General features: G+C 43.6%; 1 protein-coding gene across 4 annotated transcripts; it reads right to left on the reverse strand.

Annotated features, from left to right (window-relative positions):
* LOC106582973 (draxin-B-like) lies at nt 1–25,795 on the reverse strand. Of its 4 annotated transcripts, none has more exons than XM_014166618.3 (7): nt 25,639–25,795; nt 14,588–15,113; nt 12,292–12,434; nt 10,792–10,912; nt 10,401–10,493; nt 682–771; nt 1–533 (listed from the first exon to the last, which is right to left on the reverse strand). In XM_014166618.3, exons 2-7 carry the CDS (start codon nt 15,087–15,089, stop codon nt 421–423), a joined length of 1,062 nt encoding a protein of 353 aa, XP_014022093.1. In that variant the 5' UTR covers nt 15,090–15,113; nt 25,639–25,795; the 3' UTR covers nt 1–420. The 4 variants fall into 4 exon arrangements, with proteins under 4 accessions (XP_014022093.1, XP_014022095.1, XP_014022094.1 ...); XM_014166620.3 differs by having other exon boundaries at nt 14,588–15,092; nt 25,634–25,782; XM_014166619.3 differs by having other exon boundaries at nt 25,634–25,772.
* Between the last annotated feature and the right edge of the window lies 1 nt (nt 25,796).

The raw sequence follows: 25,796 nt of genomic DNA on the forward strand, positions 1-25,796 counted from the left end.
ATCAATGTACAAGAATTTAATCACATAAAATGAGGTTGAAAAAACACAATAGACACAGAGTTCTGTTCTAAATATTGTATAAATAAACAAATATTAAAACATATAAAGGAAACTCAAACAAACATTTTTGCTTATCATAATAATTACCTTTAAAGAGTAGTGTGACAGAATCATTAGAAAAGCCATTGACAATCTATCCATTCTCAGAAAACACATTCATATGTTCATGTTCAGTTAATCAGACACTGCACAGTTGTTGTTTTGGAATTAATGTGTACATGTACATGATTCTGTGGCACTGAAGTGAGGGAGACCAGATGAGTAGTATGAAAATTCTGAATGAACTATCACTAGACAGTGTCTGTCTTTTATGTCAGAGAGAGTGGTCATGTTCAGTGTGTGGTGTGTGTCTGTGACCCCTCACACTGTGATGAAGGCCCCCTGGTCTCTGTTGGCTGACTCTGGCACCACACAACGACCCCTTCGTCTGGTCACATGAAGCTTCCGGTGGAATTTGGCATAGCAACGGAACCCTGAGACAAATTAATAGGAACGCTGTCAGAGGATGGACAAGCAGGCTACTGACATCAGAAACTGAGCCCCATATGTCGTATGTTGGTTGTGTTCTCACTTAAATTCTCTGATGCTCTGTGGCTTTGGTCTGTTACGTCGCTTACTCACCTTCCTCGCACATACAGTCATCATAGCACTTGTTGTTGAGGCCGCGGTTGTGAAGCTTGCACTCGTGCTGTCTCAGGTCACAGCAGGATCCTATGGGTGGGGTAGAGGGAGAAACGTCAAGTTATTTGCGTAACCCCGGTTCTCTGATAATATGAGTGAAGTATCTCACTACAGGGACACATGAGAGCCAGTTTCATCATAGCGCTTGCAGAAACCTTCCAAGTTCTTGAAACTTTCTACACTGACTGACCTTCATGTCAGTAATGATGTAATGATGTAATGATGGACTGTTGTTTCTCTTTGCTTATTTGAGCTGTTTTTGCCATAATATGGACGTGGTCTTTTGCCAAATAGGGCTATCTTCTGTATACCACACCTACCTTGTCACAACACAACTGACTGGCTCACAGAAATTCCACAAATTAACTTTTAAGAAGGCACACCTGTTAATTGAAATGCATTCCAGGTGACTACATCATGAAGCTGGTTGAGATAATGCCAAGGGTGTGCAAAGCTGTCATCAAGGCAATGGGTGGCTACTTTGAAGACTCTCAAATATAAAATATTTACTGATTTGTTTAACACGTTTTTGGTTACTACATGATTCCATATGTGTTATTTCATAGTTTTGATGTCTTCACTATTATTTTACAATGTAGAAAATTGTCAAAATAAAGAAAAACCCTGGAATGAGTAGGTGTATCCAAACTTTTGACTGATACTGTATATATTTTTTTTACAGCATTACCAATGTAATTTAAAGTATATAGATTGTAAACAGTAGTGGGCCGAGTATCAAACCTTGGGGCACCTCTTTATGCAACTCAAGAAACTCAGGTTTGACCCCATCTACCTTGATGGCCTGAGTTCTGTCGTTGAGATAATTCTGAAACCATCGGCAAGCATCAGTATCCAACCCTATGGAGGACAACTTATTCAACAGAATAACATGGTCTACAGTATCAAAAGCTTTTGACAAGTCCACAAACATGGCAGCACAATTCATTCTATCATCTAAGTCATTTGCAATATAATTTACAACAAGCATGGTAGCCAGAGTGGTACTATATTTAGGTCTGAATCTGGATTGATTAACATTAAGAATACCATTTACAGATAGAAAATAACATAGCTGTTTGTTGACCAATGATTCTAGGATTTTTTGCAAGACAAGGGAGCCTGGAAATGTGTCGATAATTATCGAGATCATTACTATCCAACCTTTATGGAGTGGCAGCACAAAAGCTGCTTTCCACACTTTCGGAATATTTCCTGATACTAAAGTTAAATAGAAAATGTGTGTTACTGAGCAAACAATGAGGAGTGCAGCATAGTTAAGCAAAGACGGGTCCATCTTGGTGTCAATAGCTAATCAGGCAGCAAGAACTTCTGTTTCTGTGAGTTGCCAAAAAGAAAAACCCGGGCTACCATTTCCTAAGTCGACTGATTCCATCGAGACAACTGAAAGCTGTATGTGGGAAGAACAGTCAACTGACTCGGCAAGACCAGTTTGACCACCATTTATTTCAAGTAAGAAACTAGCTGAGATAAAATGCTGATTAAAAACATCACAAATCTTAACTTTCTGAGTAATGATGCAGGAGTCTAAAACGACTTGCTTACAAAGGGAAGTAGAGGAATTACCCTGCTTCAGTGAATTAACTGTTTTCCAGAATTTAGAGGGATCACTAACAGAGTCTGCCATAGAGCTAAGGAAGTATTTTGATTTGACCTGTTTAACCGAGGCAATGCACCTATTTCTCAATTACCAAAACAGCTGCTAATCAGCAAACGAGCCAGTTTGTCTAGTCTTCGCCAGGCTTGATTTCTTACCAAGAGGCTGAGAGTATAGGAGAGTACCATGGATTCATTCGTTTTTTGACTCTGAGTTGCTTGAAAGGGGCATGTTTAGGGCTCCTGAGTGGTGCAGCGGTCGAAGGCACTGCATCTCAGTGCTTGAGGCGTCACTACAGACACCCTGGTTTGAATCCAGGCTGTATCACAACCGGCCGTGATTGGGAGTATAGGGCGGCGCACAATTGGCTGGTGTAGGCTGTCATTGTAAATAAGAATTTGTTCTTAACTGACTTGCCTAGTTAAATAAAGGTTACATTTTTTAAACCAGTCAAAATGGATGAGAAAATGAAAGTGCCAAAACAGGGTCCTGGTATGCAGCTAGTAAAAAAAAGCTAATCAATCAAATGTATTTATAAAGCCCTTTTAACATCAGCCGATGTCACAAAGTGCTATACAGGAACCCAGCCTAAAACCCCAAACAGCAAGCAATGGTGGCTAGGAAAAACTCCCTTGAATGGCAGGAACCTAGGAAAAAACCTAGAGAGGAACCAGGCTCTGAGGGGTGGCCAGTCCTCTTCTGGCCTTGTCGGGTGAGGATTATAACAGAACATGGCTAAGATGTTCATAGATGACCAGCAGGGTCAAATAATAATAATCACAGTGGTTGTAGAGGGAGCAACAGGTCAGCACCTCAGGAGTAAATGTCAGTTGGCTTTTCATAGCCGATCATTCAGAGTTAGTGACAGTAGGTGCAGTAGAGAGAGAGAGAGTCGAAAACAGCAGGTCCGGGACAAGGTAGCACGTCCGGTGAACAGGTCAGGGTTCCATAACCGCAGGCAAAACAGTTGAAACTGGAGCAGCAGCACGACCAGGTGGACTGGGGACAGCAAGGAGTCATCATGCCAGGTAGTCCTGAGGCATGGTCCTAGGGCTCAGGTCCTCCAAGAGAACAGAAAGAGAAAGAGATATATTAATATCTGTATTAATATGATCTATATTAATATAGATCATAAAGGATTTTTTTTATATTTATCTTCACAATTATAGGAGGGTCAGTTTTCAATTTGGTATCTCCAAGCGATAGGGCAGTATTCGCTAATATCACTTGCAAAAACACCACCAGCCAAATACTAATGGGGTCGGTTAGTCAATATAAAATCAATCGATGAGGAGTTTGCTAGGTTTTTTACATGAATCTGAATGGGTTTCATTATCAGCTGAGTCAAGTTGAATTCAAAACAGATATTCTTAAACTGATCTGAGGCATGTGTAAGCCAATCAAGATGTAGATCTCCTAACACATCCAGTTCAGAAAGGGTTTTAAATAATCAGAAATACTACCAACAGCCCCCACCGAAGCGGCTGGAGGGCGACAGACAGCAGTAATAAATATCTGCATATTTTGGCTTATGGCCACTTTTACAACCAACAGCTCACACACATAAGAGTAGATTTGACATAAATAGCTAATCCTTCCTCTCATCTTTGTCTATCACATTGGAAATGTTGTAGTCCACAATGGCAACGTCCTTATCCATAATCAAATTATTCAGCCAGGTCTCCAGGACGTCTTGGCTAGTGTCATGCACCAGACATCCAGAAAGTCTAGTTTAGACATCAGGCTTCCCACGTTTACAGTAAATTGATCAAAAATATAAATGCAACATGTAATGTGTTGGTCCCATGTTTCATGAGCTGAAATAAAATATGCCAGAAATGTTCCATATGCACAAAACGCTTATTTCTCTCCAATTTTGTGCACAAATATGTTTACTTCCCTGTTAGTGAGCATTTCACTATTGCCAAGATAATCCATCCACCTGACAGATGTGGCATATCAAGAAGCTGATTAAACAGCATGGTTATTACACAGGTGCACCTTGCGCTGAGGACAATAAAAGGCCACTCTAAAATGTGCAGTTTTGTCACACTACACAAAGCCACAGATGCTAAAGTTGAGGGAGCGTGCAATTGGCATGCTGACAGCAGGAATGTCCACCAGAGCTTTTGCCAGATAATGTAATGTTAATTTCTCTACCATAAGCCAACACCAATGTCGTTTTAGAGAATTTGGCAGTATGTCCAACCGGCCTCACAACCGCAGACCATGTGTAACCATGCCAGTCCAGTATCTCTACATCCAGCTTCTTCACCTGCGGGATCGTCTGAGACCAGCCACCTGGAAAGCAGATGAAACTGAGGAGTATTTCTGTCTGTTATAATGCCCTTTTGTGGGTAAAAACTGATTCTGATTTGATGGGTCTGGCTCCCCAGTGGGTGGGCCTGGGATGGCTAAATCCATAGATTAGGGCATAGCAAATGTATTTAACTTGACCAATTTCCTTAAATGAACTGTAACTCAGTAAAATCATTGAAATTGTTGCATGTTGCGTTCATATTCTTGTTCAGTATATATGTAACAGTTCAAGCCATCTGTGAGATTTGAAAAGAGCAGGAGTATCCATGTTGACACAAGAGTCAATAGAACTGGATGAGCTAGCCACAATGGGCTTCCTGATTGGATTCAAAGTGGCAGAGCTAATAGTAGAATTCAGGTAAATGTGCACAAGATTACTATTGGCAATACCCCTATGTTTATGAGCACATGTAGCAATATGATCGCTTGATATGTGCATACTGTAGGTGGAGCTAGCAACAGTGGGTTCCTTACGGGAGCTAACAGAGCTATCAATGGAAATTAAATTAACAGGCCCATAATTACTATTTACAATAACCCTAACAACATGTGAATCTGTGGAGGAATGATTTCGCTGCGATTTAATAGGAGTAAATACCTTTGAAGAGCATCCATTGCTTCCAAAAGGTGTCAGAATTGTCTACAAAGGTTACACCAATGGAGCTGCAGTAGTCACGTAGGTAGTGAAGTGGTATTAACCTGCTTAAACGTTCACTACCTCGACCCAGCAAGAGCAGAGGGCCAGAAATTATAGGATGTTTTTTGATGTCCAGCAGAGATCCAATCAGTTCTTCAAAATCCTGTTTCAGCCGTTCCAAACTACCATTCCTAATGTCATTAAATCTCACATGGAATATAACAGCATCAATCTCCGTGTGCTGACGTAGAACGGTAGGGAGAAAAGCCTAGTCATATCCTGTACTCGAGGTCTGGGGTAGCACAGGGTTTTTGGTCCAGGATCCGAGACGTTTCTTACCATAGAGATGCCTAAAACAACAGCCAGTGAGATGAGAGAGAAAATCCGCCCATTCCTACGCCTCGCATGAGTCGGGAGACCCGTTGAGGACTAGTGAGAGGCGGTATCTCGTATGCTCAGAACTCTTGGCACCCGGTTCAAGCCTCCCATAACCAGTGAAGCGTCATACACTGTAGAAGCCACCGGCAAGGGAGACAGAACAGAGGACCAAGGCGCAGGTATCTCCGGATCCAATATTGAAGCAGAAGCCCCCAGGGATGAAGGTGCCAGAAACTCTGGATCCAGGGCGGCGAAGCTGTTTGAATTCTTTATCAGGTCCGGGCTTCCCACCGCCAAGGAGGCCCCTATTGACAAAATGCCGCTGCTTTCGACATCCACGGCGAGTGACGTGCCTCCATGGGTGGTTGGTAGAGTCAAGAATAGGAACATCCACTAAGTCATCCAGAAGCATCCTACCAACTCCATTCACCAGGGAAGGGGTAAACCCCTTTGGGGAGGGATCCCTGCAGAGCACCGGCCAGTCGGCTGTGGAGAGACAACACGGCAGCGACACTCCCATCAGGCCAGAGCGGCATCCAGCAACTGGAGTAGAAGAAAAAGTAGGCGGACATGGATTCCCCAGTAGCTTGTGTAAATTCGCTATTTGTTTGCTAAGAGTAGCCACTTCACCCCTGTAGTCCTATGCAAGCAAACAGTTGCTACATTGAAAGTCCGGATGGTCCATATTGTCCCAGAATAGAGCAAAAATAAACACAGCTCCTGCATCTTTGAAAACATTTGTTAGCAACCTTAATTGAAACTACAGTTTAGCTAGTCTAGCTGGGCTTCCATGTCTCTCTTGTTGACAGGAATTTACTAAAAGTTTGCTACAAGCTACAGTGGGTTTGCAAATACAGCCTGCACCCCACTTCCTAAAACAAGCACAGCCAGTGAAATGGCAAACACACAAGCAACACACACCTGAGTCACACACCAGTACGGCAAACAAAGAGAAAGCGGAGGACTTGCTCATCGTATGGATCCCGGCTGCACATACACTATATGAGCGGGAGATGACCAACTGGCAAGTTGGTGCTATAGAAACAAGTAGTAAATTGTGGGGCACTGAGCCAAAACAAAGGTCAACATGTTATAAGGCTCCACGGTCCCACCCTCTACTTCATTATCAAGCAAATGTTTTCGTCCACGTGAAGGGAAACGAGATACTTCACTCATATTAATATTGTCGGTAGAACCTCATAAAAGGTTTGAGGGGTAGCCCAACATGCCGCATTACAGATCGCTTGGATAGAGATGCCTTTGTATAGTGCCCATGACGCAGCCATACCTCTGGTGGAATGGGCTCTTAAGCCCTCCGGAGGTGGTAAACCCTTGCTATTATAAGCCAATATAATAGCCTTCCCTATCCAGTGGGATAGACGCTGGCGACAAATGGGCCTGGCCCTACAGGGAGGTTCCCAATAGACAAAGAGCTGGTCGCTCTGTAGTAGGGCTCTCGTTGCCATTCAGATGCGCAAGGCGCACATTGGACAGCAGCGATGGAAATGTTCTTCTTCTGTGGAGAAAAGGAGGTGGGCGTAAGGCTAGCAGCTCCAAAGTGAGGCAATTGTAAGCTAACCTTAGGCGTAAATGCAGGGTTAGATTGTAAGGTAACCTTTGATAACCCTACGGCAAATAGCAGGTATGAGTGGTGGGCTGACAGTGCGTGCAGCTCACTCACCCACTTTGCGTACGTAATGGCTAAAAGTAATGCAGTTTTAAAATGAGAAATATCACATTCCTACAATTTCCAGCGGCTCAAACGGCTGCTGTGAAATGACCTCAAGCACAATAGGTAGGTCCCACGATGGGACTAACGGCTTGGACACTGGGCATAAGCGACAAGCCTTTCATAAAATGACAACTCAGGGGGTGTTTCCCCGCTGTATTATTGTCGAAGCCTATATGACAGGCAGAGACTGCAGTCAGGTACCTCTTAATGGTGGAAAAGGCTTTCCCCTGTCCAAAAGGTACTGCAAAAAGCATAGTACCTCTGAAACAGAGCATTGGAAGGGAATGATCTGTTTCTGACCGCACCATCTTTCAAACATACACCACTTACTTTCATATAGTGAGCTTGTAGAAGGGACCCTAGCCGTAGGCCTATTGCATTGATAGTCATCCTCTCACAGGCCAGGCCCAAAGAGTGCGCAAAATCTCTCCATTCACTTGGGTCAACAGATCCCTGCATAACAGCAGCTGCCAGGGCTGGTCAAAACAATCTCCGCTAGCCACAGCTGTCCTGGCCATTGAGGGGCTGTAAGGATGAGGGACACGTTCTGATCCTTCACTCTGGATAGAGTGGGAAGGATCAGACAGGGGAGGAAACGCATAAAGCTGCACCCTTGGCCATGGGTGTGCCAGCATGTCCACCCCTAGTGGTGCATCACTGCCAGCTAGTGCAAAGAACAGCAGACAGTGTGTGTCTGTGCATGATGCAATGAAATCTACAGAAGCTTGTCCGTATCTCTCCCACACTTGGGCCACCAATTGGGGATGTATAGGGGATTCCCTCGGGACAACATGTCTGCTACTGTGTTCATAACACCTGGAACATGCATATAGCTACAGAAATCGGGCGCCACCCTGGCGGTTGATGTATGCCTCTACAGTCATATTTTCCATCCTGACCAGGATGTGACAATTCCTAAGAAAAGGCAGAAAATGTTTTAGGGTCAGAAGGGCTGTAAGCAACCTGAGGTAATTTATATGAGCAAGTGGGAGTTGTGGGGACCACAATCCGTTCACTGCTCTGCCCTTGTGGGCTGCGCCCCACCCTGTGACAAATGTGTCTACCCCTAGTGGAGTGCCTTCGGCAAAGACAGAGAGGTCCATCCAGTGGCGGAGAGCCGGACTTTGAAGTGGCTGCAATGAAGGACCGCTTGCCCCAGGACCTGCCTCTACTCCGTGATCTCGCCTCCGAGTTTGCAGTCTTCTGCGACGGTGGGGGTTTGGAACCACTGGGACCAGTGCACTGCCCTCGTCCTGCAATGAAGTTACACGGGCTGGTTGCAGGGGACGTCAGACCGGGATGGGGCCTGGGACTGTGTGGCAGGCAGAAGTTGAAAGCCTTGTCTTCTGTCCTGCGAAGTTCCATCCTACACATACACATTCTGGAGGATGAAGGAAGAGAAACATTCAGGCCAGGGAGAGACGTGCCGGCAAGTGAGGAGGCACAGTGTTTGGGGTGGAGGTGGTTAGCTAGAGAAGGATCCACTGGAGGGGTTTACAGAACCCCAGCTCCTCCATACCCTGCATGTCCATGGTAGCAAAGTCCCTAGCTGGGACCTTGCCCGACAGGGCCTTTTGCCAGTTGTGTTTGGCCTCCGCCAAGCAAGCTGGAATCGCAGGGACATCCTGTTTCCCAGGGACGGAACAGGATGGAAGTCTCTTCCAATCAAATCAGTCTCTTTCAGCGTTTCACTCAATATTGAGCTTGGCTGCAGCCCGTTTGTACACATGGAGCAGCCGATACTCCATGCTGGGAGAGAGGGGCCCTTCCTCCCTGTGGGGGTTCTTCCTCCCCTTCTTCATCCTCATCGTGGAAGTGGTGCAGAATACTGTCATCCTTATCCTTGTACATCCCCTTGTCTCCTTTCCCTGTTGCTAGTTTGTCAAACAGTGGGTGGAAATCCAGGGGGAGACCGTCCATAACCTCAGCTCAGCTGGTTTCATTCAGGGTTGTTGAGTTGCCTCTTGGCCTGAAGGCTGGGAGGAAGAAGAACATCGCGGGGGGCTGCCTGGCACGCCCTACTTTTGAGACTCGACTTAGGTAACTTCTTGCAATGCGTGCAAGATTCAGGATTAGCGAGAGCTGCCTGAACATGCTCCAGTTCCAAGCAGCCAACACAGACGGTATTGTGTGTCCCTCCCTGACATGTAGGACCCGCATGGGCACGAGCAAGCAGGGGGTCTGCTGGGTTCACCCTGTGCAGGGGTAGTAGTAGCCATAGCTCTGGCTAGTGGGTCCAGGCTGTGCTTGTGATGGCTGACGCTTAGCCGTATAGCTAGCTAGTGTTCACATCATGAGCTAATTGCTAGCACGCTGCTAGCTGAAGAAAAAGTATGTGGCGTAACTCTTTGGTGAGCTAGCTAGGTTAGCTTTGCCTTGCAGTGTGGGCTAACCAAATATTAAAAGTCTCTTTTCTGTCTTTTACCGTGATGGGGAAAAAGAAGCATGAAGAAGTTAGCTAAGTGGTGTATTGGGGCGAAGGCTAGCCGTGTGGTGCTAGCGTTGACTGTAAACTGAGAAGTAAACTTTTCCTTTGGGTAAATGTGCTCAATTCATGCAACGCAAAGCTGTTAACTTGTGCTAGGCAACGCGTCCTGTATAGGTCCCCTTTGAGCAGTTAAGCAGGAAAGCAGTGGTTCAAGTCGTGCTGAGGAGAGATAGATAGAGCTTGCGTTCTCCGTTAAGAAACTGATAATGAAGTAGAGGGTGGGAAGGAAGAAACTGATAATGAAGTAGAGGGTGTTACCGTGGCATCTATTTACCATACACTATTTGCCACGCTTCCTGTCTGCCTTTGACAGACGTGTTATTGGATCTTTTTTTCACAAAGAAAAATGACTTTCGGTTGTAAATTCAAACGCAAATGTTTCGACCCTCACATGGCCTTTATCATAATGAGCTTTCATGAGACCATGACCTGAGTGGCCAGAGGTCAAGGGTCAGCAGAGTCGTGGATGGAGGACAGTTTAGTCACTGACCTGGGAGGCAGTCCAAGTGGTGGTCACATGGCTCGATGGCATCAGAGTCCACCGTCACGTTGCCACTGCTTAGGTTCTTACTACGCCGCTTGTCTTCAGCATGCAAAATAACCAGCACAAAAACAGACTACCAGTAAAGTACTTAGACTGATTCAACCCAGGCTCAGACAAACATATGGACAATCAAGCAAACACTTTAATGTCAAAGAAATAACAAATATATCAAATGTGTCTATCTTATGCAGTACAGTATGTTCAGTAGATGCAAAAGCATCATTAGGGTTTTTTGTGGAGTGAACACATATTCATGTATGACTTTCCACCAACATTAACATTAGCTGTATTTTCTCAAACTGAGATGACTAAATGTGTATTTGAATAAAGTGCTGACCTTTCTTCCTGGAAGAAGGCCAGGCATCCACTGGCTTCATGTCCTCGTAGTCCGTCCAGTCAAACAGCGTCATATCCAGAGTGGGCATCACCTCTCCTTGCACTTTCCCCCGGCCTGACTTCTGTAACGCAGAGAGAATATTATAGCCACACTTTAGTGGCCTATAACTACATTCCCGTGAACAGACACCTGGTCCATAAAATGGCCTGTTAGTTGTGGACACTCAGGACTTCACAGCCCAGAGTGCTTTACAGGCAATCAGTGGGTTTCGGAGGACATGGCTGCCCACTACACTGTTAATGGCCCTGAGGCAGCATACATACATCGTACTAAACATTGTATGGTAGAGTGTTACTACTTGTCAGAGGAGAAGGCATGTGAATCACTTTCACACAGCTGTGATTTTACCGGTACGTCAATGTCCTTCAATATCACACCTTGAATCAAAGCAATTTAAGCAGAAGTCAATATTGAATAAAACAACTCCTCAGAGGATTACTTAGCCAAAACCGATATGTCATAAACTTCAACGAAGCTCTTACATAACTCCTTTCCTCTGTACCTCTGGACTGTGTTGACAAATTAATAGCCGGTTATAATGAAGTCAATATGACATTGAGAGGTCTCCTTGGGATGTCTAGAGAGACAGGACCTGAGAAAATCATTTATCAGGAAATAAGGGTCTGTGCCAACCAGACTCCTTGTAACATTGATCCCAGCTCATTCTGTCTCACCCAGAGGAAACATTGAGAAACATCAATTAGATGAATGGCGGTGGGATACTAGTACCTGGCTGTTCATTTAGCCATCAGCCAGAATCAAACATTAATTAAGAACGCTCACAGCGTCCCGGTGTCAATGAACCCAGGTCCACTCCAAGCGAGGCTATAATTTCCACTGCAGGCCGATATCTGACAGCTCCTGAATATAGACATGCACACAATATCCAAGGCTCTCTGGCAGCTTGTAAACAGCATACCAAGCAGTCAGACAGTTTAGACATCAAACACTCACAGAGGCCAGTAAAGCCAGAGAGGGCTACAGTAACTATGGAACTATGGACCTGAGACAGACACCACAGAAAAACAGCCTGGAGTAAGAGTCAGACCCCAACACAGGCTGAGTACTGTTATTTACCAGTCTGATGAGTGTATTGGTGATTTAATAGCATCCCGAGAAAAATAGAGGGAGGATAGAAGAGGGAGAGTATTTGTATGTGAGAAGCAATCTATCTGTGTGAGTGATCATTGTGATGGCAGGCAGCATGCTGGGAGAAAGTGAAGGAAAAATTATAGGTAATTTAAAAAGCCTGTCTCCTCATTTCTCTGAGATGAGTAATGAGCTATGTGATACATTAAGCCCATTACGGAGCCTAGGTATTTCCAAATTGGAAATACAGTCACTCTTTAATTACCATGAATAGCTCTATAAATCCTACAACACTGAATTACAATAGACAATGTTGTTTTGAATAAGCACTCATATGTCTTTATGGGTTACCTTGGGTTTGGTGGAGGCTGGGGGCAGCATTGGGGGATGCTCGCTCATCACCGTGGTAACCGCAGAGGAGCCGGAGCCAAAGATGGTGGAGGAGACAGATCCCTCCTTCAGACTAGAGTCCAGCTCAGGCTCAGGGAAGAAACCTATAGGAAGGATGGATGGACAGAACAGGGGTGGGGAGGAGAGGAAAGACCATCCATTATCATATCCACTTAACCAGATCTCTCCCTGTTGACAAGAAAATTCAGTTTTTTTAAGTATAAGGTCAACTTCCGACTTAACCTCAAACTCTGATGCCCTCGTGGCATTTTCTAAACTATGCATAATATTGTACACTACCCTCATTAAGAACATTTGTGTTTCAAAACTATAAGTCCTACAAACATATGTTTAGTACTGTTAGAAAGGTAAAAACTGTGGGATTCAGATTTCGTTTTATATTACAGAGCCCAAGAAAACTGAGCAGGCTCCAAGAAACTGAAATGTTAATATTTTAAACAAATTCCCAAAGGGACACAGACATTTTAAATGCGCAGGGCTTGTACAATGTGCAATGCCTTAATTTTTCGTGTTACAGGAACGATATACATATGATGAGAAAGCTGAAGTCTCTACCTATCCAATGATGTAAATACACGGAGTGTACAAAACATTAGGAACACCTTCCTTATATTGAGTTGCACGCCCTTTTGCCCTTAGGACAGCCTTAATTCATCGGGGCATGGACTCTACAAGGCGTCGAAAGTGTTCCACAGGGATCCTGACCCATGATGACTCCAATGCTTCCCACAGTTGTGTCAAGTTGGCTGGATGTCTTTTGGGTGGTGGACCATTCTTGATACACATGGGAAACTGTTGAGCGTGAAAAACCCAGCAGTGTTGCAGTTCTTGACACACTCAAACTGGTGCGCCTGGCACCTACTACCATACGCTGTTCAAGGACACTTAAATCTCATCTTGCCCATTCCCCCTCTGAATGGCACACAAACACAATCCATGTCTCAATTGTCTTACATCTTAAAAATCTTTCTTTAATCTGCCATCTACACTGACTGAAGTAGATTTAACAAGTGACATCAATAAGGGGTCATAGCTTTCACCTGGATTCACCTGGTTTGTCTATGTCATGGAAAGAGAAGGTGTTCCTAATGTTTCGTAAACTCAGTGTATATCCCCTGTCTGATTCCCACTCTGTCAACTAGATCAGGGGTTCTCAAACTTTTTGGGGGCCAGTGACCCCTTTTGCGATAGCAAATTCATTAGGGATCCGCTCATAACTCGAGTGAGATAAAATAGCAGACAAGGAGTTTTACTATGACTTCGTAAGTGCATGGCCGGACGAACTAAGTCTCGGGCCCTGGGAAGGAACATTTTAAAGGCCCACCGCTTGGCATTTGAGAGTAAATGTTGCAGTTTTAAAGCTAATTTCCTGCTATTCTACACATTTTGTCATTGGGCAGAGAGATTTGTTGTTGCTGCAGCTTTGAAGCTAATATCCTGCAATTTTACAAATTTTGCCATGAAACTCATTCCATGAATCCCTTGGCCAAAATGTGTTAAATATGTCATTTTTTTTGTAATATTCAATTAGAAAATTAAATGAAAAAAAAATGTAATAATAATATTAATACTAATTTGGACATCTGGCCGCAGACCCCCTGTAGTACCTCAAGTCTGAGGACCTCAGTCTGAGAACCCCTGCACTAGATAGCAGTAGGAGGTCTCTTGGCCACTTGAAGCCAGTTGCGTCTTGTTTGGGTAGTGAGTCACTTCTCCAAAATGGCTGAGTGGATTTTCAAGCCTGACATCTTAAAATTACCTTACCAATCAGGGTTTTCAAGTTATGGAGTTTTTATTTATATACCGGTGAAGAAACGTCTTTTCCCATTCACTTTTCCTATTGTAAACAATGAGATAGATTAGCGGACCATGTGGAGGATGCATACGAGGTAATGTGGATGGAGAAGAAAATAAATTGCTTCACAATGACCATCAAGGTGTACCCTTTTCCAATCACTGTAGCTTTAAAATTATATGTCACTTTATATTTTCTGACAACAACAAAAAATTGGGTTCGATAAACAGCCTTTTTGCCCAAATCCTGAAGTATCCCTTTAACAGGTTAATAAATGTATCAATGCTCTATGACAAAATCACAGAATTTATCATTATGTTTATGTTTTTTAATTGATTAGTAGCTAAGCATTTGGGCTCTTTCACAACTCATATGTAAACAGAAATAATCCCAAACAGGCTTATGGCTCATTTGATAACCCTAGATCCTTTGGGGACTCACCTTTAGTGTGCCGACCCTTGTCTCTCCGACCTCCATGTCTCCTGTGATCAAAGTGGTGCCCATGTCCCTGTGCCTTCCCCTTGTGTGGCCCCAGAGGGTGGTTCTCCCGAGCATGAGATGGGTTCCTGAAGCCTCCGCGACCATTCTCCCTCTCCCTGCCCCCAGGGCCCATCTCCAGTCTCACCGGGCTCAGGCCATCCAGACCCGTCCCATCATCCTCATGCCGAGCTGCGGGGTGCAGGGGACTGCGGGAGAGGAGCCCAGCCCCAGTATTGGCTTTGGCACTGTGGGCCCCTTGGCCCCCATGCCTCCCTCCACGCTCCCTGACGTTCCCATGCCCATGGCTCTGGAAGCCCTGCTCAGGGTACTGGAGGGCATTGCCATTGCCTGGTGAGGGCTGTGCCAATCGCCTCTTGGCGTGTGTGGAGCTGGGCTCAGCGCTGTGTGAAACGGCTAGATTGGAGACCAGGAGAGCCAGAGGCAGACACCAGGAGGAAGCCATCACCTGTAAGTACAGCACCACTTGCTGGAAAAATACAACAGATTTCAGTACACTCATGCTATGTTTTACTCAAGAAAAGAGAGGATGGGCAGGAGCAGCTACAGTATGATGCCACAGACACGCTATGGACTTCCAGAGTTCATTCAAATACATGTAGACGAACTAGGCTCTTCCTCATCATGTTTTTTTTTAAATCCCTACAGAACAGAGTATTTTCTTGGGTGAAACATCCACGTCACAGCTGATTGGTGTGTCATCTCTCTGGACTGTCTGTGGCTTTAAACCTCTGCCATGGAGTCCAACACCAGGCAGCCACACTATCATCTTCTGAAGGCCCCAGACAGTACCCATGTTGTTCCCTTGTCCTCTTATCCCAGAAGCACTCAGTTCCACCATATCATAGCCTACTCACCCCTTCACCCCTTTACCCCATCCCTGATGCTGTGCTACGGCAGCACTCATCAGTCCTGGCAGTAATCATCAGCCTCTTGGGCTACCCTCTCAAGCTGCAGTGGCTCTTTAGGAGCCTATAAAGACAGAGACAGGCAGCCCCTTAGTGCTTGTGTTGTAAATGCCTTTCCCTGTCTGTCTGTGGCCTTGGAACATCCTCTTCATCATGAGATCCTGCAGCCGTTCTCCATCACAGGCTTGTATACCTGTAGGCTCTGGGACTAGTGGGGTACTGACTGCACTTGGTTGATTAAAAGGTCCTTGGTATAGTAGGATTTGCTGGAAATATTTCCAGCAAACATTGCCCATATTGGCACGATGTGGGCCCAACGCAGGCAAAAATATTGGACCCATATAGGCTGCCTTTGCTCATTGGCTCCACATTGGCCCCCAAGGCATTTGCCCAATGTGGACCTCCCATATCTGGTGAGGGCAGCCCTCGCCTTGCCTGAAATAAGCAAACATTCTCGCATTGGCACGATGTGGGCTAAAATATTGGCCCAAGGTGGGCAGTCTACATGGGGCCAATGCGCCTTGGCTATTTAATAGGAATTCATAATTTATTTATAAAAATGTAATTCAATGCATAAATTGCACAATTTAAGCCTTAATGGTATTTAGGGAACATGATACATTGTATCAGAAAAACAATGCTGTTGTTACTATCATACATATATTTTCACACAAGAGAAACTGTTACCTTTCTCCTATGTCACATGTACTTAAGTATTTTTAAAGACTTCATCATTGGCAGTGTAGAAGATAAAAACAATTTGGTCATCAAACAACAGAACAACGGCAGTAACGGTTGCACAAAAAGAACTGTGTGCAAACCACCCCCCAAATATTCAAATTGGGATGGCCCGTGCTGGGCTTGGTGTGGGCTAGCCTGTGCTGGGCGTGGGGTAGCCCATGTTGGGCTTGGTATGGGCTGGCCCATGTTGGGCTGATGTAGGATTGATGTGGGCTAGCCTGTGTTGGGCTGGTGTAGGCTAGTCTCTGTTAGGCTCGTGTGGGCTTGGTGTGGGCTAGCCCCTGTTGGGCTTTGTGTGAGCTGGCCCATATTGGGCTGATGTGGGATTGGTGTGGGCTAGTCTGTGTTGGGCAGGTGTAGGCTAGCCCATTTTAGGCTGATGTGGGATTGGTATGGGCTAACCTTTTTTGGGCTTGTTGTGGGCTAGCCCGTGGCAGGTTGGTGTGGGCTTGATGTAGGCTAGCCTATGCTGAGCTAGCCCGTTTTGGGCTGATGTGCTATTGCTGTGGGCTAGCCCGTGCTAGGCTAGCCTGTGTTGGGCTTGATGTGGGCTAGCCTGTGCCCACCTTGCCCACCGAATAACCACACGGGGCCAATGGAGTAATGTTCGCTGGGTTGGTATGGGGCTCAAGGAATCCTCAGGATTAATAATCACTAACTGACCAATTTAATTTGTATTCAACTCAGGATATCCTAATAAAATGTCCCTGTTTGCTGTTTCTAACCCCCTGGTCTAGTTCATGTGGGTTCATTTGGGTTGTTTATTAAAAGAACAAGTCTTTCTGTTCCTCTCTGATGGGTTGGGACCGTCCATCGCCCTGGCAATGCAGAATGACTGCAATGCCCCCGCAGGTCTCTAGGCTAGGCGGGACGAATTCGTCCCACCTACGTAACAGCCAGTGTAATCCAGTGGCGCGATTTTCAAAACGTTAAAAATCCTATTACTTCAATTTCTCAAACATATGACTATTTTACAGCCATTTAAAGACAAGACTCTCGTTAATCTAACCACACTGTCCGATTTCAAAAAGGCTTTACAACGAAAGCAAAACATTAGATTATGTCAGCAGAGTACCAAGCCAGAAATAATCAGACACCCATTTTTCAAGCCAGCATATAATGTCACCAAAACCCAGAAGACAGCTAAATGCAGCACTCACCTTTGATGATCTTCATCAGATGACAACCCTAGGACATTATGTTATACAATACATGCATGTTTTGTTCAATCAAGTTCATATTTATATCAAAAACCAGCTTTTTACATTAGCATGTGACGTTCAGAACTAGCATACCCCCCGCAAACTTCCGGGGAATTCGCTAACATTTTACTAAATTACTCACGATAAACGTTCACAAAAAGCATAACAATTATTTTAAGAATTATAGATACAGACCTCCTCTATGCACTCGATATGTCCGATTTTAAAATAGCTTTTTGGTGAAAGCACATTTTGCAATATTCTAAGAACATAGCCCAGGCTTCACGGGCTCGCTATTTAGACACCCGGCAAGTTTAGCACTCACCATAATCATATTTACTATTATAAAAGTTTGATTACCTTTTGTTGTCTTCGTCAGAATGCACACCCAGGACTGCTATTTCAATAACAAATGTTGGTTTGGTCCAAAATAATCCATCGTTATATCCGAATAGCGGCGTTTTGTTCGTGCGTTCCAGACACTATCCGAAATAGTAAAGAAGTGTCACGCGCATGGCGCAATTCGTGACAATAAAATTCTAAATATTCCATTACCGTACTTCGAAGCATGTCAACCGCTGTTTAAAATCAATTTTTACGACACTTTTCTCGTAGAAAAGCGATAATATTCCGACAGGGAATCTCCTTTTCGGCAAACAGAGGAAAAAATCCCAAAGGCGGGGGCGGTCGGGGTCACGCGCATAAGCCCGTGTCCCTTGATCGGCCACTTGAGAAAGGCGATAATGTGTTTCAGCCTGGGGCTGGAATGACGACATTCTGTTTTTTCCCGGGCTCTGAGCGCCTATGGACGACGTGGGAAGTGTCACGTTAGAGCAGAGATCCTTAGTAAATGATAGAGATGGAAAAGAAGTTCAACAAATGGTCAGACAGGCCACTTCCTGTAAAGGAATCTCTCAGGTTTTGACCTGCCATTTGAGTTCTGTTATACTCACAGACACCATTCAAACAGTTTTAGAAAATTTAGGGTGTTTTCTATCCATATGTAATAAGTATATGCATATTCTAGTTACTGGGTAGGAGTGGTAACCAGATTAAATCGGGTATGTTTTTTATCCAGCCGTGTCAATACTGCCCCCTAGCCCTAACAGTTAAAGACGGACGGCGGTGTGACCCATACAGAAAATCAATTGGGAAGAAGTATTGAGCCACTGCTGCTGGGGTGTTGTGGGTCGATAGCCTTGCCTCCATCATCACACACACACACACACACACACACACACACATTCAAACACCCCACCCTGAGGTTTACAGTGGGTTATTTAGGTGCTTCTAAAAATGGGCCAGGACTAGGAGATTGCGTTATGGGGAGGAGGGGAAGCAGCTGCTGTCCGGGGAAATTTGTGGGGCTATTGCAGGCAGACCTGCTGGGGGATTAGACACAAACTGCTTTCTCCTGCCCATCTCTGGGAGGGAGTTCCACCAGCTGTGCAGTTTGCAAACAAGAGTGGGACGGTAGTTGCTGAGGTGAGACCTTTGTCTTCTCCAACCGTACAGTGTGTGTCTGAGAGAGAGGCACTGTGCCATATCCCACATAAAGTGTTTGGTCAGGCTTGATCACATTTCCAGCCCTGTACATAAGACTAGGGTGGCAAAGCTACCGGTAATTTACCAAAGTTATCAGAATCTTCAGTAATTTGGCAATTAACAGAAAATCTATAGCAATTATCATAACTTTGGTAATTTATACTTGAAATAACTTCAAACAAATATATATACACTACCAGTCAAAAGTTTGGACACACCTACTCATTCAAGTTTTTTTTTTACTATTTTCTACATTGTATAATAATAGTGAAGACATCAAAACTATGAAATAACACATATGGAATCATGTAGTAACCAAAAAAAGTGTTGAGCAAGTTCTTCAAGGTAGCTTGTTGGCTGCTTTTCCTTCACTCTGTGGTCCAACTCATCTCAAACCATCTAAATTTGATTGTGGAGGCCAGGTCATCTGATGCAACACTCCAATACTCTCATTCTTGGTCAAATAGCCATTACACAGCCTGGAGGTGTGTTCAGTCATTGTCCTGTTGAAAAACAAATGATAGTCCCACCAAGCGCAAACCAGATGGTATGGTGTATCGCTGCAGAATGCTCTGGTAGCCATGCTGATTAAGTGTGCTTTGAATTCTAAACAAATCACAGAGTGTCACCAGCAAAGCACCTCCACACCCTCACACCTCCTCCTCCATGCTTCACGATGGGAACCACACATGCGGAGATCATCCGTTCAGCTACTCTACGTCTCATAAAGACAGCAGTTGGAACCAAAAATCTCCAATTTGGACTCATCAGACAAAAGGACAGATTTCCACTGGTCTAATATCTATTGCTCGTGTTTCTTGTCCCAAGCAAGTCTCTTCTTATTATTGGTGCCTTTGAGAGTAGTTGCTTTGCAGCAATTCGACCATGAAGCCCTGATTCACGCAGTCTCCTCTGAACAGTTGATGTTGAGATGGGTCTGTTACTTGAACTCTGTGAAACATTTATTTGGGCTGCAATTTCTGAGGCTGGTAACTCTAATGAACTTATCCTCTGCAGCAGAGGTAACACCATCCCATCTGTTTTGCGCTTATTGGGACTATAATTTGTTTTTCAACAGGACAATGACCCAACACACCTCCAGGCTGTGTACCTAGTCAGTTGTACAACTGAATGCATTCAACTGAAATGTGTCTTCTGCATTTAACCCAACCCCTCTGAATCAGAGAGGTACGGGGGGCTGCCATAATCAACAGCCATGTCTTCGGCGCCCGGGGAACAGTGGGTTGATGCCTTAGGTATCCCCCTTTCCCTTTTAAGGGCTATTTGACCAAGAAGGAGAGTGATGGAGTGCTGCATCAGATTATCTGGCTTCCACAATCACCCGACCTCAACCCAATTGAGGTGGTTTGGGATGAGTTAGACTGCAGAGTGAAGGAAAAGTAGCCAGTGCTCAGCATATGTGGGAACTCCTTCAAGACTGTTGGAAAAGCATTCCAGGTGAAGCTGGTTGAGAGAATGCCAAGAGCGTGCAAAGCTGTCATCAAGGCAAAGGGTGGATACTTTGAAGAATCTGAAATCTAAAATATACTTTGATCGGTTTAACACTGTTTTGGTTACTACATGATTCCATGTGTGTCATTTCATAGTTATAATTTCATACAATGTAGAAAATAGTTTTTAAAAAACACTTGAATGAGTAGGTGTGTCCAAACTTTTGACTGGTACTGAATTTCATCTGTGTCCATATTGTTCATGAGTTTCTGACATTTTCTCTTGAACCATATTGTCTAACGCATGAAAAAAGCATTTAATCAACAATGGCATTAACTCTTAACTCGTCCAATTATAGACTTTTCATAACTGCCATCAGTTTGACACCAAAACATTGAGAGCAAATACATATTGACATACTAAAATAAATGTGTAATTAAAAAAATATAATAATGCTGAAACCCTCCTATTAAACACCAATGGTATTCACTAAATGTATGGTTTATATTTAGCATAATGTTTTACAGCTTTGTCATTCTGTTTCATTTTAAAATTGTGTTATTTAATTATTTAATATATTTTACATGTGATAAGGCCACACAGAGGGTCAGAGAGCATTATAGATGCCTGTGATAATCTGAAGTACCCAAAAGGGCCACTAGATGTCATGTAATAGATTATATAAAATCGTTGAAAGATACCAAAATTATATTAGTTTACTGGTAAACTTCAAAAGTTTCCAGTAATATACCCTCCCTTTGCGACCCTACATTTGACACAAACTACTGCCGTGGTGGAGGGCAGAGGGTATTTTTTAGGGAGACTAGGGAAATCTGCCATCACTAGAAAATACTCTCGCTTGTCAGTCTGCTCAGTTCTGGAGGAGTGCACTCCATGAGGCCTTGCTGCCAAAATGAACCAACCAACTAGTCCAAAAAAATAAACAATCAAAATACACAGGAAACGGATTGACTGAGCCCAGACTCATTTTGGAGATCACTGAGCCCTTTGAAATGAGCGTGCAGATAATGGGCCGCAGACAGAGGCTGATTAGCAGTCTGAATGGCACAAAAATGATTTTTCTCTCACACAATGAGAAAAGTAACGCCTTCATAGAAACAGAGTGAACTGCTTGTCGCAGGCTGAAAAGTCATGTTGCCTTAAAAGGAAGCTGGTTGGTGACAGAGGGGCACAGAGCACCCCTGCCTAGTGAAACCCCTTCTCCTTTGGCCCTTTCATGTAGCCACTAACAGGTGGTCCCCTGACAACTCAGGATGTGGGTGGTAATGGAATACTCTGGGGTGAAGTTCTCAGCATTATCTGATGATTAGAAGTCTCTACCAAACAGTGTATTACAGAGCACTGTGTGATACAGGTAGGACGCAGCAGGGGTTAGCATCTGGCGCTGAGGCTGTGGCCGGGCCTGAGGGGCCACATTCGCGGGGTTAGCTGGATAGTAGAGGAGTGTGAAACTTTGATTCTGAAGACAGAGAGGGCTTTGAGAGAGCATGAGGAAGAGTAGGACATGTGGTGTACCTTCACCTCATATACATGGAAAGCTGTGAACATGAAAAACGACCTATTGAAATAACGAGGAATAAGAAGCCACAGATCCTAGAAGACTTTGTAGAACGACTGCATATCATCAGTTGAAGGCCACTAGCTGGGTTAAAACAATAGAGATGATTTAGGCTGTTCAGACAGAAGTCGGGCCAGTGATGATGGACAATCTAGCAGCGGAGTGTTAAGGGCCACCTCTGGAGGGCTGATTCATTAAACACTATTGATGCGATCTGAGAATTCTCTCTGGTTCTACGACCAGTCCTCAGCGATACCAGGCCCCGACATGTTTCATAAAAGCCCTGCTAACAGCAGATCATGGACACAGCTGAAATTATAGTTTGAAGTGTGCTTCTGTGGTAGTGAGGGAAGCAGCAAGGCAAGGTAAAGCAGTGGAGGCACAAGGCACTGGTCTGGCAGTGGTCTCTATTTAATGCATATTGATCATTTCACCTGCTGGGCAACAAGCCTCCAGAAGCCATATGCTTCTTTCCTGTTGTCTGTCATAGCAACCAGCCAGGCCACAAGGAACGGCCAAACAAAGACCTCAAGACCACTGAAATCATTCTGGGTTTACATAAAGAGATTACAGGCCCATGTATAAAAGCAGAGACTTCCTTTTTTCCATTTCTATTAGATGATTTACCTGATTAGCAGTTTTCCGTCAGGTTGCTAAGTGTGTGCCTTATGTGTGATGTGGTTAATTTAGCCCAGTCAATGACAGTGAGAGGACAATGGGAAGGCGTCAGGAAGGGAGTGGGTGGCAGGGCTCAGGTGAACTCTGGTCCCTGTCCCCATCACACACGGCTCAATGAAGAACAGCAGAAGAAAGACTTCACACCAACCAGATCAGACATGCATGACTAATTTACCATCCTTTCTTTGCTCCTCCAGTGAACAATGCCAATACCCCCCCAAAATGTGAGGTTATGTGGTAAACACAGCGGTGATCCACTGCAATACTGTACACTAGTCAAAATAGGAACGCAAAGATAAAGATAATTCAATAGCCTGTATAAGTGAATGCTCAAGAAAATGATTGATTTGTCAATCATTTGGCAAACTTATTTAAGGGACAATGTATGCCTTAATTGATCTATTATCCAATTAAAGTTCACTGTTTGTCAGGTGTTTGCCATGTGTGTAACACATAAGGTTCTCAATATTTACCAACATTTTACAAGTCTGACATGGTAGTTTCCATCTGATTTCTCAATAAACACTTCAGGAAAGCTGCTGTCTGCACTATAAAAGTTAATTTCAGCCAGTAGCATTTCAACTGCCCAATCAATTACCACCGACTTAAGCAGTTTGAATTCTTCAGCACTCTGGAGAACAATATTGTAGATTTCAAACCATCATTTTTTTCAGCTCTCAGTGTGCAGCATTATCCGTGGAGCCCCTGGAAAGTGCTCAGGGTGATAAATAGAGCCATAAGGAAGGCCCATCTGTCAGCTGATGCAGAGGAGAGGCACAAACTGATTATGTGGCAATTTTGTTTCAGGTACAACAGGGGTGTATTCATTCCGCCGATTCTGTTGCAAAACATTTCTTAAATGGAAGCAAATGGAACGAAACAGGGAGGGACCTAGCTGAATTTGTCCAATATAAACTCTTGTATTAGTCTGTTTGCTTCTGTTTGGTTCATAAGCAGTTTCTGTGATGAATACACCTCTAATGTTGGGCGAGATCGAACATTGCCACTGTTGCACAGCAACATCACAGACATCCCGCAATGTAGCCCTTATCTTCCCGTAGAGCATGCCCAGTGCACATACACACACTCACAGCGGGGAAACCTCCTCCAGACACCCACAGAGCAGAGAGAGAAACACGTTCCAACAACGCTGAGACACAAACAGCACCAGGAGAACAGAGCTACAGACATCACACTGAGAGGGAAAGAAGGGGGGTAGGCCAAGAGAACTTAGGGAGATGGGGAGAGAGAGCGAGAGATAAAGAGAGACTATCCAGGGGAGGGTTACTTGGAACAGTGACAGTGGAATCTTTCTTTCATTTGGTGGCACATAAGGAGACCAGCTGGGTCCACTGTTCCACAAAGACACTCCTTGGCCAACCAAAACACAACAACAACCAATCAGACTGAACCAACCTTGAACCAGCATCTCACACCAGAATACTCATTATAGGACATGGAGATGGTGGACACTAGTGGAGTCCATAGTGGAGGAGATTTTCTATAATGGCACAACTCACTACTTATAGACTACCCACTACACAGAGGAACACAGAGGACACAGTGGGAGGGTGATAATGATAAGAAGTTATCTATGTAAGTGGAATGGGGGGGGGGGGGAATTACTTTTAGGTGAAAGAAGGCTTAGTTAGTGAACGATAAAGTCATGATTAATATTGTCCTTTGGTTTCCTATTATTTTGATACATTTTCTCTGATTAGTGAATGTAGACTGGGATGTGGCCCCCAATTTGCCCTGCTGGGAGCTTCACAGTCAGGTGCACCCACAGTCCTTGTGATCACATTCCTGCTGATTGGCTTGGTTTTAATTAACAGGCTTGTTAATGATGAGTCCAGAAACACTGTACACCCGATGTGTCTGCTTTATATTCCCTTTTAAAGGCATGATCTGACATGGAGACCCCCAAACTAAATGATATATATATACACACATATATATATATATATATATATATATATATATACATATATATATACATATATATACATATATATATATACATATATATATATGTATATATATGTATATATATATATATATATATATATATATACATATATATATACATATATATACATATATATATATACATATATATACATATATATATATACATATATATACATATATATATATACATATATATACATATATATATATACATATATATACATATATATATATACATATATATACATATATATATATACATATATATACATATATATATATACATATATATACATATATATATATACATATATATACATATATATATATATATATATATATATATATATATATATATATTTCTCTCCCTCTAATTAGGTCCTTGTAATACCAATATTATTGAGTATAGTCTCAAAGATGTACAGGCAAGAGGACATGATCACAATATATGATTGTATCATAACATATTCACATAATTAATACTCTGAGATGTTTGCCTGATACAGAAAACATAATACCCCCCATATCAGAATGATTTTCCCCGTGCCAAATAATAAACATACTTTTGATCAGATATCAGAATTAAAGTTACCATTAAGTAATTAGTAATATTGAAGGTACTACTGTGCATCGAAAAAAAACATACAATTTCATATTTAAATGTATAATAACTGGGCGCAACGGTTTATATCTTGCCTTCTCAGTGGATCCCATTCATATAAGTTTTTAGAAGCAACAACAGTGTGTGTTATTCATGCATTATTTAGTAGGCTACAATATTTAGTCTAAAATGCAACAATAAATGCAACAATAAGCTAAATGAATGACACAAAAGGTGGCACATTTGATTGGCTTTTCGTTATTGCGACATAGCCATGTTTCAACACTTGAATAAAAAGGACAAAAAAATTACCTCACCCGCGTTTCTTAATCCGTTGAGGTTGACTATTATTGCAAAGGTAATTCAGTTTTATATGGGATGAGAGATGTAGCCCGTGAAAGCGCACAAGACTGAAATTCCGTCTGTTTGGGGTCCGTTCACGGTCGGTGTGTTGATCGTTGGGATTAAATTTGGT

This window comes from Salmo salar, chromosome 22 (assembly GCF_965601325.2).
Source record: "Salmo salar chromosome 22, fSalSal1, whole genome shotgun sequence".
Lineage (NCBI taxonomy): Eukaryota > Metazoa > Chordata > Actinopteri > Salmoniformes > Salmonidae > Salmo > Salmo salar.

Bases quoted from the DNA above. Each gene is read 5' to 3' on its own strand.
- LOC106582973 (XM_014166618.3), bottom strand. From the start codon at position 15,089: ATGGCTTCCTCCTGGTGTCTGCCTCTGGCTCTCCTGGTCTCCAATCTA. The intron at 10,494-10,791 runs GTCAGCACTTTA...TGCATGCTGAAG, and splicing joins GCCTTCTTCCAGGAAGAAAG to ACAAGCGGCGTAGTAAGAAC. The intron at 772-10,400 runs GTCAGTGACTAA...CCCCACCCATAG, and splicing joins CCACTTGGACTGCCTCCCAG to GATCCTGCTGTGACCTGAGA.